Source organism: Lissotriton helveticus, chromosome 4_2 (genome assembly GCF_964261635.1).
Source record: "Lissotriton helveticus chromosome 4_2, aLisHel1.1, whole genome shotgun sequence".
Lineage (NCBI taxonomy): Eukaryota > Metazoa > Chordata > Amphibia > Caudata > Salamandridae > Lissotriton > Lissotriton helveticus.
Window position 1 is genome coordinate 106,263,984 of NC_136064.1, and position 13,207 is coordinate 106,277,190.

At 44.1% G+C, this 13,207-nt stretch overlaps 1 protein-coding gene across 9 annotated transcripts in view; it reads right to left on the reverse strand.

Annotated features, from left to right (window-relative positions):
* Positions 1–13,207, reverse strand: part of MED12 (mediator complex subunit 12) — a 614,738-nt gene that overhangs the window by 92,252 nt on the left and 509,279 nt on the right. For all 9 annotated transcript variants that reach the window (XM_078640219.1, XM_078640216.1, XM_078640215.1 and 6 more), the window contains one exon: positions 7,612–7,829. In XM_078640219.1, the coding sequence (XP_078496345.1) occupies positions 7,612–7,829 (218 nt within the window). The remainder of the gene's footprint in view (positions 1–7,611; positions 7,830–13,207) is intronic.

Consider the following 13,207-nt stretch of genomic DNA (forward strand, 5'->3'; position numbering starts at 1 on the left):
AATGTACTTCTCGGTCTTGGAGAGTAGTGTTATATGCAGTGTTGCTCAAATGTGCATTATGTTGTAAATTGGGAAGTGAAGTGTGTGATGCTATAGGCCGTGGTGGACAAATGTGCATTGTGTTGTACACTGGGAAGTATTATGAAGTTCTTACAATTGGCTTTCACATGCCCTCATGCCATCTTGAATTCTGACTCTGTCTAGCTTGAGCTTTGCGCACACAGGCAGGCCCCCAGATCACTCAAGTTGTTTAGGGTATTTAGGTTCAAGGTTGTTTTCTACACTTTTGGAGACTTTCGCAAGCTTCACTGAGGTATTATGTGGGTTGGGATGCGTGCTTGGTACCTTTCAGAGCAGAGATTGTTGTTGCCAGAGAAATGTGTGGAATGTACAGCTCTGTCCCAGAGTCAAAGTACAGTGGCCTGGCCAGCTTCTGTCTTGACCTTGACAGAGAGCGGTACTGTCAGCTTGGTTTTTCGTAATAGAAGAAAAGGTGCGAGATTTCTAGAACCTTCTCCTCAGGTTGAGTAAAAGGTATTAAAGGAAGGGACTTTTGGCGCTCAGACAGGAGCTTGCTGTGGAACAGACGAGTTGCCGCAGGGAACATTTTTAGGGTCCAGATCGGAACTTCTGCCTGGCTGTCATGGGTTCCTCCAGGTAAGTTGGCAAGAATATAGGATACTTGATCTGTGATGTATTTCTTCTATTGCCATTGTGATGCGAGTGTGTCTGTGCGCACATGCAGGTCTCCAGTGGTTATAAACATATGAGGTGTTTTCTTTTGATTATTGGCATTGTGATGTGTGCGAGTGTCTGTGTGCACATTCAAGTCTACCGTGGTTATAATCATCTGATGTTTTAAGTATATATCTTTCTGATTTCTTTCAGTGGACGTCCAGTATTATTAGCTGCACGTATTTTATTTCATGCATTTAACTGTCGCATTTACTTACTTATATGTGTGTTATTATTGTTTGTTACACACACCTCTTTATGCATTTATATGTGGTTTTCATTTGACATATGGGAATCATTTTTGTTAGAGGGTTGCACAAATAAAACCTCATACTTTATTTTTAAAACGGTCTTTTGATGTGCCTCATTTTATGAGTGAAATCTCTTTCCTGGTGTTTTTATTTATTTGCCTTGTGTGTGCCTCAGTGTTGGGTGTGGTATTTTCTATTATTTGGGAGGCCGAAGCAATACACCTCATCACTCTCTATGGGTTTGCTCAATGCGTTTCTGATCATTGAAGGAGTGAGGTGGGATCAGGTCTGTTGATGCAGATCAGTCGTGCCGTAGAGATGTGGTGTGGTTGCAAGTTTTGTAAATGTGATGGGCCTTTGCGCCAACTGGTCTTCAGGATAAGTGTTTTTAATTCAATCCTCTCATCTACTAGGTGACAAAGTGTTTTCAAAGGCAGGTTGCCACAAGCACATTTACTTAAGTTCAAGCAAACCATAGAAGCTTAATTTTTGATGTCACAGGCCTGTGTAGACAACATTACAATAGTCAATCCATCCCAAAACAAGACATTTTTTAAGTTTAATTTAGTGTGAGGTTTGAAAGGTAGGAATGATTTTGCAGAATAAGCATGGTTGATCTCCATGACAATAGCTTTAATTTTCAAGATGTATGAGATTCAAGTTAAAATAGAGCCCCATTGTGTTGCATTCTGGGAAAGGAGCAAGTCATAAACTGGTAGGCCACTTTATGGCAGGCAGCATCTTGACCATCCAAGATTATGGATTTTGTTTTGCTCCATTCAGACATAGGAAGCTGCCTCTCACCCGCTATTATGTATGGTCAAGAAAATTGGTGATCTTACTACGTCCCTCCAACTTATTATCAAATCAGCTGTATATTTGGGTGACATTAGCAAACATAGCAGTAGATCTTGTCGTGGTCAAGTCTTGGAGTGGAATGAAGCAAAAGTGGGGCTACGGTAAAGGGTAGCGAAATCCCACACAGAGAACAAGATGAACAAGTTACTTACCTTCAGTAAAGCTCTTTCTGGTGGACATTAAAAAAAAACACAGATTCCTCACCTCAGAATATCTCCCAGGTGCCAGACTGCGGCTAGAGAATATAGTAATCCTCCGCTGCTTCCAAATTGCCAAATAGTGAAAGAGCTAACCCCCATTTAAGCACCCCCATGCATGTGGACGTCAGTTTCTTGTCATTCTTTCTGCGCCCTCAGACATGGAGCATGAACAATTGGTGGTAAAAATGTGTTGATGACTAAGTTGGGACCTATTCAGATGGTAAAAGAAGACACTCCACAGAATGGGGAGGAGAGATGGCAGTGAGGAATCTGAAGGTAGATGGCATAATCACCAGAAAAAACATTTCCAAAGGTAAATAACTTGTTTTTCTTTAGCATATTACTAAGTGCAGGTTCTTCAGCCTAAAACAGACACCAAAGCAGTGCCTCCCCAAAGTTGTGTGGTGTGGAATCACACCAAAGTCAAAACGGGGCAGGCAAAGTGTTCTTCCTGTTGGATCTGCCTGTCAAAGCAGGAATACATAGACGCCCACGTCACAGTCTGAAAGATATGAAGGACAGGCGCCCTTTGCGTCAATGCAGTGGTAGTGGCCATGGCCCAGGTGGAATAGGCTTAGACTTTCTGGGGCTGCTTTTGGCCAGTGCATTGCAGATCTTAAAGCAAAGGACTTGTCACTTTAGCAGGTTTCTCTTCTGCACGACTGTTCATTTAACTGCTAAAAAAAATATATCCTCGGTACAATCAATGTTAAAACTTAAAACCCTATTGGGGTGCAACTGATGAAGCCTCTCCCCCTTTTTCAAGGGGCGAGAGGAAGCACAGAACAATAGTAAAGTGATCAACTTTCGGTAACACGGCCGCCCAAGTCCTCAGCCCCAAATGCTCTGGAAAGAAGGGGATGTAGCAAAGCAGCATTGAAAGGGTCTACAGTTCACTAACGTGATGAGCTGACAAATCACCATGAGGAGGACAGTCTTCAAGTTCAGGAGATGAACTTAGCAACTCTGCAAATGCTTGAAAAGTGTACACATTGGAAGGTTAAAACCAAGTGAAGGCCCTACTGTGGCATCACAAACAATTTAGGAGGGAACTTGGGTGTCAAACATAATATTTACAACAGGTGATTTAGACAAGGACTGTAGATCATGCAAACACAGAAAGGCTGAAAAGAATGACATAACTGTTTGCAGTGCCACTGCAAAGCCTTGATGGCTAAATACAAAACAAAGAGACCAATGTTTGACAACTTTGTATGTGGTCAATGTCCTGGCGTCACCACACATTACAAGCTTGTCCTCGGAACCGGTGGAAATTGATTTTTTGGAGAGGTGTCCAGCAGCAAGAATGACCTCTGCCAATTCACATGTCAAATCGAATGCAATCACGTGTCGCTGCTCAATCTACATACATGGAGGTGTACGTTGCGGAGTTGGGTGTAGGACCCTGTGCTACTGTTGAGACAGAAGGTCCTCCCGAAGTGGTAGCCTGATTGAAGGACAGATATTTATGCTCAGGAGCTCCAGGCATCTCATTCTCCTGCCCAATCTAGGGCCACTAGGAAGACTTGGGCCCAATCTTTATTTTCTTGAGATCCCTTGTTCTGTTCCTGCCAGAATACATCTCCATACAAGGGATCTTGCAGCAGCTCCAAAGAGCATTGTCAACAGTGCTGAAAAGATCTAAGCACGGTTCCCCTCATGGGTCAACTACACTCTGCACCACATCAGAATGTAAATGCCACATGTGATCTGATCTGACAGACAATATCTGCTCAGTTAGTCTAGTCTGGCATTCATCAACCCTGCTAGGCGACAAGCAAGATGGTCTGGCGCTCCAGTCACCTCCAGAGAAGCAACACCTCTTGCCACAAGACCCAAGAACACACACTGCCCTGCTTTTTGCAGTGTCACATTGCAGTGATGTCAGTGAGAACTTGCACCAGTCTCCCCCCTATGCAGGGCAGGAAAGCCTCCAGGACCAGATAGATAGTCCTTGGCTCCAGTACGCTGATGTGGAGATGGCCCTCCACTGAAGACCAGAGGCCCCCGAGCTCCACTTGGAGGAGCTGCCAAAGTGGATACTTGAGGCTTAGAAGCCAGGAAGCCCAAGAGCAACCCGCACCGGCATCCAGATCAAGCCTGGAAATATTGGGATCATAAGCCAAATGTCCCAGACTCGCTGCGGCAGAGGAAAAGCCTTGAACTTTGCAGTGTCCCCCAGGATTGTCAAAATGAAGGGAAGCATCTATGAATCAACCAGGAGGGACATTGACTGATTTATGGGAATGCCCAAAGATGTTAGGAGTTCCACCAGAGTCTGGAGCGGTCCACAACTGACTATAACAAGTCTACTTTCAACATCTAGTCCTCAAGGTACAGGAATACAGGAACTCTAATCCTCCAAAGATGAGCCGCAACCACTGCCATCACTTTCACAAATACCAAAGGTAGACTGGCGAGGCTGAAAGACAAACTGAAAATGCTCCTGGCCTACTAATGCAACTAATGCCTGTGGGACAGCAGGACCCGTATATGAGAATACGAACCCTGTGTATCCAAGGGCGCCGTCTGGATGTATGACGTTATGACGTTATAACGCATACTTTAACAACGCATACCTTTACAACGCTATTTTTACAACGCAGGAACCATTACAACGAATTACCATTACAACGCATTTTTTTACAACGCAATACTTTTACAACGCAATACCTTTACAACGTAAGTATTGGTAAGTATATAATATTTTTTTTAATGTAATTAATTAAATTTAATATAATTTATTTTAATTTAATATTTTTATTTTATTTGTACCCTGTATCCTTGTATTGGTAGTTATATAATATTTTGGATATAAATCTGAGGCCCATTGCAGAAGTAATTGCCTCACGCCCGCTCCTCTATTGGCGTAGATTGTGGAGTGTCCCGGAGCTTGAGTGCTATAGAGAAGAACTAAAGATTGTGATGGCACGCCCGGGTGCAGGGAGGATAAAGTGGCTAGCCTTTATAAGGGGGCAGGCGTCTAGGATCGGCATGGAGAATCTCTGGTCTAACCCGGAGGACACATGCAAATCTATCTCCAAGGGAACCCTGGCTGAGTCTATAAAACATTACAACTTAGAAGAGGTCCTTCGATCAGCCAGGCCTTCTAGCCTCACTGACAGCTTTCTGGATTCCAAGAATGTCTACAGTTTTGAGAAGGAATTAGACACTATAGAACCTGTCTTAGCAAAAAAACTGTATTTACAGTTCAGATATGGTACACTACCCCTCCACTCTTACACCGATAAATGGAAAATGGGTTTAGTTCGTCCTTGTCCAGGTTGCAATGATCCAAATGAATCCCTAATCCATGTGATCTTGTTTTGTCCTGCTTATTCTGTTAGCAGAAAAAAATGGATCATACAGCTATGTGTGAACCTAGGAGTCAGGAACTATATAGAGTATTTTAGAATTTTAAAAACTGATACTAATGCACTGATAGCTACTGCTATTGCTAAATTTTTGTTTTCGATGTGGTTAATTAGACGGAGACTGATTCGGTAGTAGTAACCTACTTTAATGTAGGTAGACTGTTTTGTCTCAGTAATAACTAGCCTTCCACCGTGTTTTAAACTTTTATTCCATGTATTTTACTGTCTTAGTGTTTTTATCGTCACATTATAAACCGCACGCTAACTGTTTTATTGCAAATATCTAAAATGAGATGTAACTGTGTATTAGTCTATTCTTGTAAATGTATTTTTCTATTTTCGATGTACTTTTATGGTTCATAAACAAACCGAAATAAAGTTAAAATGATGATGAATATTTTTTTTTAAATGTAATTAATTAAAATTAATATAATTTATTTTAATTTAATATTATTTTTAATTTATTTTTACCCTGTATCCATGTACCCCAAAACCCAAACCTGACCCTGAACCCTAAAAATACCCCTTTACCCAAAAACCCAAACTTAGCCCTGAACCCTAAAAATACCCCTTTACCCAAAAACCCAAAACTGACCCTGAACCCTAAAAAGACCCCTTTACCCAAAAACTCAAAACTGACCCTGAATCCTAAAAATACCCCTTTACCCAAAAACCCAAAACTGACCCTGAACCCTAAAAATACCTCTTTACACAAAAACCCAAAACTGACCCTGAACCCTAAAAATACCCCTTTACACAAAAACCCAAAACTGACCCTGAAACCTAAAAATACCCCTTTACCCAAAAACCCAAAACTGACCCTGAACCCTAAAAATACCCCTTTACCCAAAAACCCAAAACTGACCCTGAACCCTAAAAATACCACTTTACCCAAAAACCCAAAACTGACCCTGAACCCTAAAAATACCCCTTTACCCAAAAACCCAAAACTGACCCTGAACCCTAAAAATACCCCTTTACCCAAAAACCCCAAACTGACCCTGAACCCTAAAAATACCCCTTTACCCAAAAACCCAAAACTGACCCTGAACCCTAAAAATACCCCTTTACCCAAAAACCGAAAACTGACCCTGAACCCTAAAAATACCCCTTTACCCAAAAACCCAAAACTGACCCTGAACCCTAAAAATACCCCTTTACCCAAAAACCCAAAACTGACCCTGAACCCTAAAAATACCCCTTTACCCAAAAACCCAAACTTATAACATTTTTACTATAATAATATACTTACCAATACTTACGTTGTAAAGGTATTGCGTTGTAAAAAAATGCGTTGTAATGGTAGTTCGTTGTAATGGTTCCTGCGTTGTAAAAGTTGCGTTGTAAAAGTAGTCCGTTGTAAAAGTTTCGTTGTAATGGTTACATACCGCGCCGTCTAGTCTCCCAGGTCCATGGTAGAAAGGATTTGAGCATTTTGAATTTGTTCTCCCATTATTTGTCACTGGGTGGTTGGAGGTCCAAGAAAGGCCTGAGCTGCCCATACTTTTATTGGGACGAGGGAATATCGGAGGTAACTCCTGCCTTTCTCTGAATCCGGTACCCGCTCTACGGTACCTCTTGGAGAGCAACAGGTGTACATCCTGCAGCATTATAGACAGCTGCTCTTCCAAAATGTGTTCTGCTGTGGGCGGTATATAGAGCAGGAAGGAAAGAAAGGGTAGTGACCAATCAGCGAGACCCATCTGTTGGACGTGATGAATTTCCAAAATGGGAGGAAAGGTTGAATTCTGCCCCCATTGGTTGAGCATTTACGTGCTGAAGACAAACTAAAGCGGTTTGTTGGTCATTGTAGCAGGGTGAAAGGAGATGGACCTGGTGCCTCTGTGCCGTCTGCCAGTCCGGCGGCACCGAAAGACTGGGCTTTCTTTGGCATGTCTGACAGCGAAATGGGTCTCTGACTGCATGCCAATGCCTGGATATTTGGGTTGTCTGAGTGGTGCGGGAATATTCAAGAGGTCCCTGTATCTTTGCTTTGTCTGCAGGGGGTGTGCTTCGTCAAAGACTGCACCTTCCTGCTGCGTGTGGGAGAACCTTTAAATACTCTGATGGCTGTCTCTTTTGTCTTGACTGCTTGGCTTGATTATAATCAAGAACTGCCTGTATCTCTGCAGGGTTTACATACCAGTCAACTCTTCTAACACTGAGTATATGAATATTTACAAGTTGCCTTACCTTTGTGTCGTCTGCATGGGGTGTGTGTATCCGGGAGCCTGTTGGTGTACATAGCCACTTGGCCTCTGTTGCATCTGCCGTAGTGGGTCCACCAGTCCTGGAGTTGCGGAAGGGTGAGGGCTCTGATATGGTTGTCCGGAATAGGCTGGAGGGACCATTGAGCCTTGCTGGGATGGGTGCTGCGGAAGGCTCAGCTGGGAGCCGTATGTGGTGTATCCCTAGAGGGGAAACAAAAGTATGGAATGGAGTTACAACATAAAAACGTTTAGGTATCGAAGAAGGCTACGTTGCTCTTGATCTGTTCCTATGCATTATACTTGTGAATGCCTCATCATGTAGAAAGAGCCTGAGCTGGTAATACATGCTTCAGACAACCAGAGATATAGTGAATTATTCAGATTGTCAAGAGAACACCAAGCCAACAACAATTCCTGACGCCAAGTAACAAGGTGGACACTATGATATCACTGTGGCTACAATCATCTTGCTTGTAATGCATCCACTGCGTCATTTACAAAATTGAGTAAAAAACACTGGTTAGCAGAGAAACTGTGCACAAGAAATGTCGGCAATAAATTCTTAGACGATGCAGCCTCTCAAACTATGCACACAGAGTCTTCGAAACTTGGAGAACATTGGAAATAAAAGTTCCACAAACACAAGCATTTACTTATTGGTAGAAAATGTAGCACATCAGTCCAACAGAGGCAGATAACAATGGTACTCAATTTCTTCAGAAAGTTGAAAAGATCCCTTTCATCTGCTGGTCCAGAGGACAGAAATATAAACTGCACGCACCACTCATAGGTTCTTGAGTGAGAGGAGCTTCCAGTTTCAGTGTCTGCTCCCTTCTCGTTTCAAGTGGACTGATGTACGAAAATGGCAGGCAGGCTGGAGTAGTATATCCTGTTGCTGGTAACAGGTCGCTCTAGTTCTCAATCTTGTGCTGGCAGAGAGATGCTAGGGTGGATGTGAAGAATAATGTTACTTACCCAGTAAGCATCTGTTCTTGGCAGTTAGAGCAATAGAATCACACGCTTTGCATACTCCTGCCTTCTAGTGTTGGGTCTAGATGTTTGCAAGTTGTTTTTCTTATAAGAAGTCTTTTCCAGTCATGAGGTAAGGTGACTCCTCCTTTTGGTGATAGTGCGCATGGTCATTTACTCCATTGTTAGATTGTTTTCTTGGAGAGGGTGAGAAGGGAGTTAGTAAATGTAGAATAGAGATGTCCATGCGTATGTATGTAAACTAAGAACTGCAACAACTACAGGAGACCGGGAGGCGTGTGGGCGCATGTGAATCTACAGCTCTACATGCCAAGAACAGATGCTAACTGGTTAAATAACATTATCCGTTCGAGGCATGTGAGCTGTGGATCACATGCTTTGCATAGACTATACAGCAGTATACTCCGAAAGCGGTGGCTAGACTGTAGTTGTTGTTTGAAACTGTTTTAAGTACTGCCTGGCCTACATTAGCTTGTTGGCTTGCTAACAAATCTACACAAAAGCGTTTGGTGAATGTGTGCGGTGTAGACCATGTTGCTGATTTAGAGATGTCAGCTAGGGGAATATTTCCTAAGAAGGCCATAGTAGCCCCTATTTTGCAAGTGGAATGCGCTCTAGGAGGTATTAGCAAAGTTCTTTTTGCTTTCCTATAACATGTCGGGATACATTTCACGATCCATCTTGGAATGCCTGATTTAGATATGGGATTGCTTATATGTGGTGGAGAAAAAGCAACAAAGAGATGCTTTGCAAAATTCCTTTGTTCTTTCCACGCAATATAGTAGAGCTCTTCTAACATCAAGTGTGTGTGTAGAGCTCGTTCTCCTACAGAATCAGGTTGAGGAAAAAACACAGGTAAATCAACTGACTGATTGATATGAAAGGCAGAAACTACTTTAGGAAGAAATTTAGAATTTGTTTGAAGAACCAATCTGTCTTTATGAATCTGAAAGAAGGGCTCTTGTACAATTAATGCCTGAAGTTCATCAACTCTCCTTAGTGAAATTATTGCTATGACGAAAGCAACCTTCCATGAGAGGACATTAATTTACTTGCAGTGGGGACATTAATTTACTTGCAGAAGCGCATTGCCAGGACGCGCTTACCCTTGGTCGGCTACCACGTGCACTGACCCCGGACCTCGCCGCACCCGCTCCGCGGGTGCCGCATCGTCGGACTCCGAGAGGGGCAGCTGACTGAGACATCCACCGGGGGCTAAACCAACCTTGGCTGAGGGCTGCAGGGCTGCGAGCGTGCCAGGGACTCCATTACCCAGGAGTCCCTGCAAGACCGTCAAAAACTTCCGGTCCGCTCTCCCTGTCGGCCCGCCCACTGCCCTCAAGCATTCCTATAACTGGGATTACTTCTCCCGCAGCGCGGGACGCAGCCCGGGGCTAAGAGCGGGCTAAGAGCGGGCCGTTTGAGGCCGTTCGAGGATGGCAGAGGACGGCCCTGGCCCATAATCCCTGCACCTATTTGATGCATGTAAGGTAGGCGGACTTGTTACCTTCAACCTATTCCCTAGCAGAGAGTGTTTGGACACAAGAAACATTTTATTGACTGTGAGGGCTATTAAGTCATTACTACATTTTGTGTAAAGAGAGGGTCTAGTCGCTACAACCCATAGCTGGTGCCAATTAGATACTATGTCTCTAAGATCAGGCAACACACGCACAGTCCAAATCCAAACACCCAAAGGAGTGGTATCGGGCCCATTGGATGCTTTTATCACATGTGCCACGGGAATTCTAGAAAAAGAAATCGCAATGGTGGAAAAACGACTTTCAATCGACCTAATCAGCGGAAAACGCTCTTCGCTGGGTAGGTTGGCCACGATCCCTAGTCCTGCCGCACAAACACATGCAGCTTTTAACTGTATTCATTCAGATACTACTGAGGCAATAGTTCATATGGATAGTGAGGGGGTTGATTTTTCTGTACGCACACCAGTTTATGCCGAACACTACCTGGATGATCTTGAGGCAAGTGGGGAAATCACTTCCCAGGTTAGTCTAGTGTCCGAATGCAGTTCGGAATCCACCCACTCATCTCCTGACTCTCCCAAGACTGTGTCTAATATGCTAACCCACATAGATTCTTTAGCCACAGACATGGTAACGAGGAAGAGAAAGCATGACCTGAGCCATATGGGGGAGAGAGAACGTAAAATGACTAAATTAAAAGACATTACCGGCAACCCCATATCAGCATTTGGCCATCCCAGTGAAAAACAATGTCCCAGTGTATTTCCAAATGTTTTATGTCCCTCCCTTATCTCCTTAGGATCTTCGAACCCATGCCCAACGTGCCAAAACAGTGACGAATCGCTGTTGGTAAAAATTGAGGCTCTGATGAAAAATCTTTTATTACCTGTTTTAGAGCGGACTAGGTTAATGACCTTAAAAATAGACTCACTGGAGGCTGTAGTGAACACGAATTCAGCCTTGCTATTATCTCTAACTGGCACGAGCCCAGGGGGGGTTAAATCCTCACACCCAGTCCCAAAGACAACAAACATTCCTAATACTCATATTAGTAACCCCATTAATCACAAACCCTCAGGGCCAGATACCAATAGACCAATGAGGGGTGGAGATTCTAAAATCATCTCAAGCAAAGTATCCGAGGTCTCGTCTCAACATACCCATATGACGAAGCCCACGGACAAACCGGATAAACCAAATACTGCTAGACCCCACCCCACCAAACCACTCCCTTTGGCAAAACCAAGTTTAAATATCCCCCGGCATCCTCCCCATGGGCCTTTAGTTAATCATCGTAGTACTACAAACCCTATGGCAGAAAAACATCCCAGGTACACTACCCCACGGGCTGACCTCCCTATGGAGGCCGCACTATATACAATTGTATTGACTGGTGTAGCCCCCCTACAATTTGGCAAGAGGGAGACCTACGGTGACTTGCGTAATAAGGTGACCTTTTGGTTAAATAAAAATCGACCCTTACCTCCTTCTTCGCCAACTGAAATCCTGTTCGTAAGAAGAGTTGATTGGGTGGGCCATGGCACCAAAGATCTGGAGGGTGATTGTATCTTAATTTAGTTTAAAGACCCTTGGGTGGTGGATATGATTCGCAGAGAAGCTAGGTTTGCCAGGCAGGGGGATGTCCAGACCTTGGGCTTATCATACTTTTACCCACACAGGCAGAGTTCTATATTTAAGGGCCCTAGACATGGTCAACCCACCATTAGGAGCTACCCTATGATAAGGACACCCCAACTCCCGCAATTCCCACCCCTTTTTAATCATTTTGGCCCTTTATCTGATCTTGAGGCCATTGATTGACTTCAAACTTGGTCTTGCTTACCCGAACCCATAGAAAATCTTGGGTCTCTGGCTGTGAGGCCGAGTGAGGAGTCTTCGCAGTTTGTAACAATAGTGGAAGAGTGTATGGGGGTCCCAGTATCAACAGGGATTTCCATATCACCATCGAGGGTAGTGGGAGTCCCTTTGAGGACCGGAAAAAACAAGAACACCATTGGGAAAATCGAAAATGGGTGGGACGGTGAGAATGGACAGGGCACTCTTGCAGTTTTGGATCTGGTGGTCCCTTCTGTGGTCTCCACCTTAGAAACACTTACCCTTGTGTCCTGGAATATTGCTGGGGTTAAGGGTCGCATCCACTCTGAAGACTGGCTGGAGTTTATGGATAAATTTGACATCATCCTACTCCAGGAAACCTGGGCAACCGAACCAATATTTAGGCAGGGCTACATACATTTCTACAAACCCGCAATTAGAAGTGTTAAAGGGCGAGCCTCAGGGGGCTTATTGATCTGGGTGAAACAATCCTTGGGATATCACCCTCTGGAATTCACAGTACAAGACCCGGACCTCCTCATTATCAAGTTAAGTAAGACCGGTTATCGGGAATTGATCCTGATTAACATATATGCTCGAGGATTGCCAGGAGGCCGCTCCCCCCCCTGTTGGAAGTATTGGACCTCAATTTGGCAGCCCTAGATAGCGACCGTGTTATCCTTCTCGGAGGAGACTTAAATTGTACCTTCGAGCCGTTAATCGACCCAGGGGATAACTGGGGCTCCGCGGAGGATGTAGTATGGGGTATTCCCGATCTGCTGTCCACTAAACCGGTAATTGCAACTGAGGCAGCAGTGAATTGGATGGCTTTTTGCCTAAATTGGGGCTTTCGGGCCTGCAATGGCCGTGCAAGATCAGACCAGGAAGCCAATTACACATTTGATAACGGGCTAAGAAGAAGCCGTATCGATTACATCCTGTTAAAACTAGGAGACTGGCCTCTGCTGGTGGACATGGAAGTACTATCCCGCCCAGAAAGTGACCACAACCCCCTATCTCTGCAATTAAGGATACCAGGCCTTGTGAGATCTGAGAACCTCGGTACCTCACAGACTGGGGACGTCCTCCTAACAAATGATAGGAAGAGGTTAAAATGGTCCAAAATTGTGGAGGACGAAACATTAAGGAATAAGGTCAACACTATGGTTAACAATATATATAACGAGATGTTGACATATGACCAGTTGGGGGATAACCTCGAAGCGGCCAATCATATCATAAACCTCCATGACCGTTGTTTTGATGACC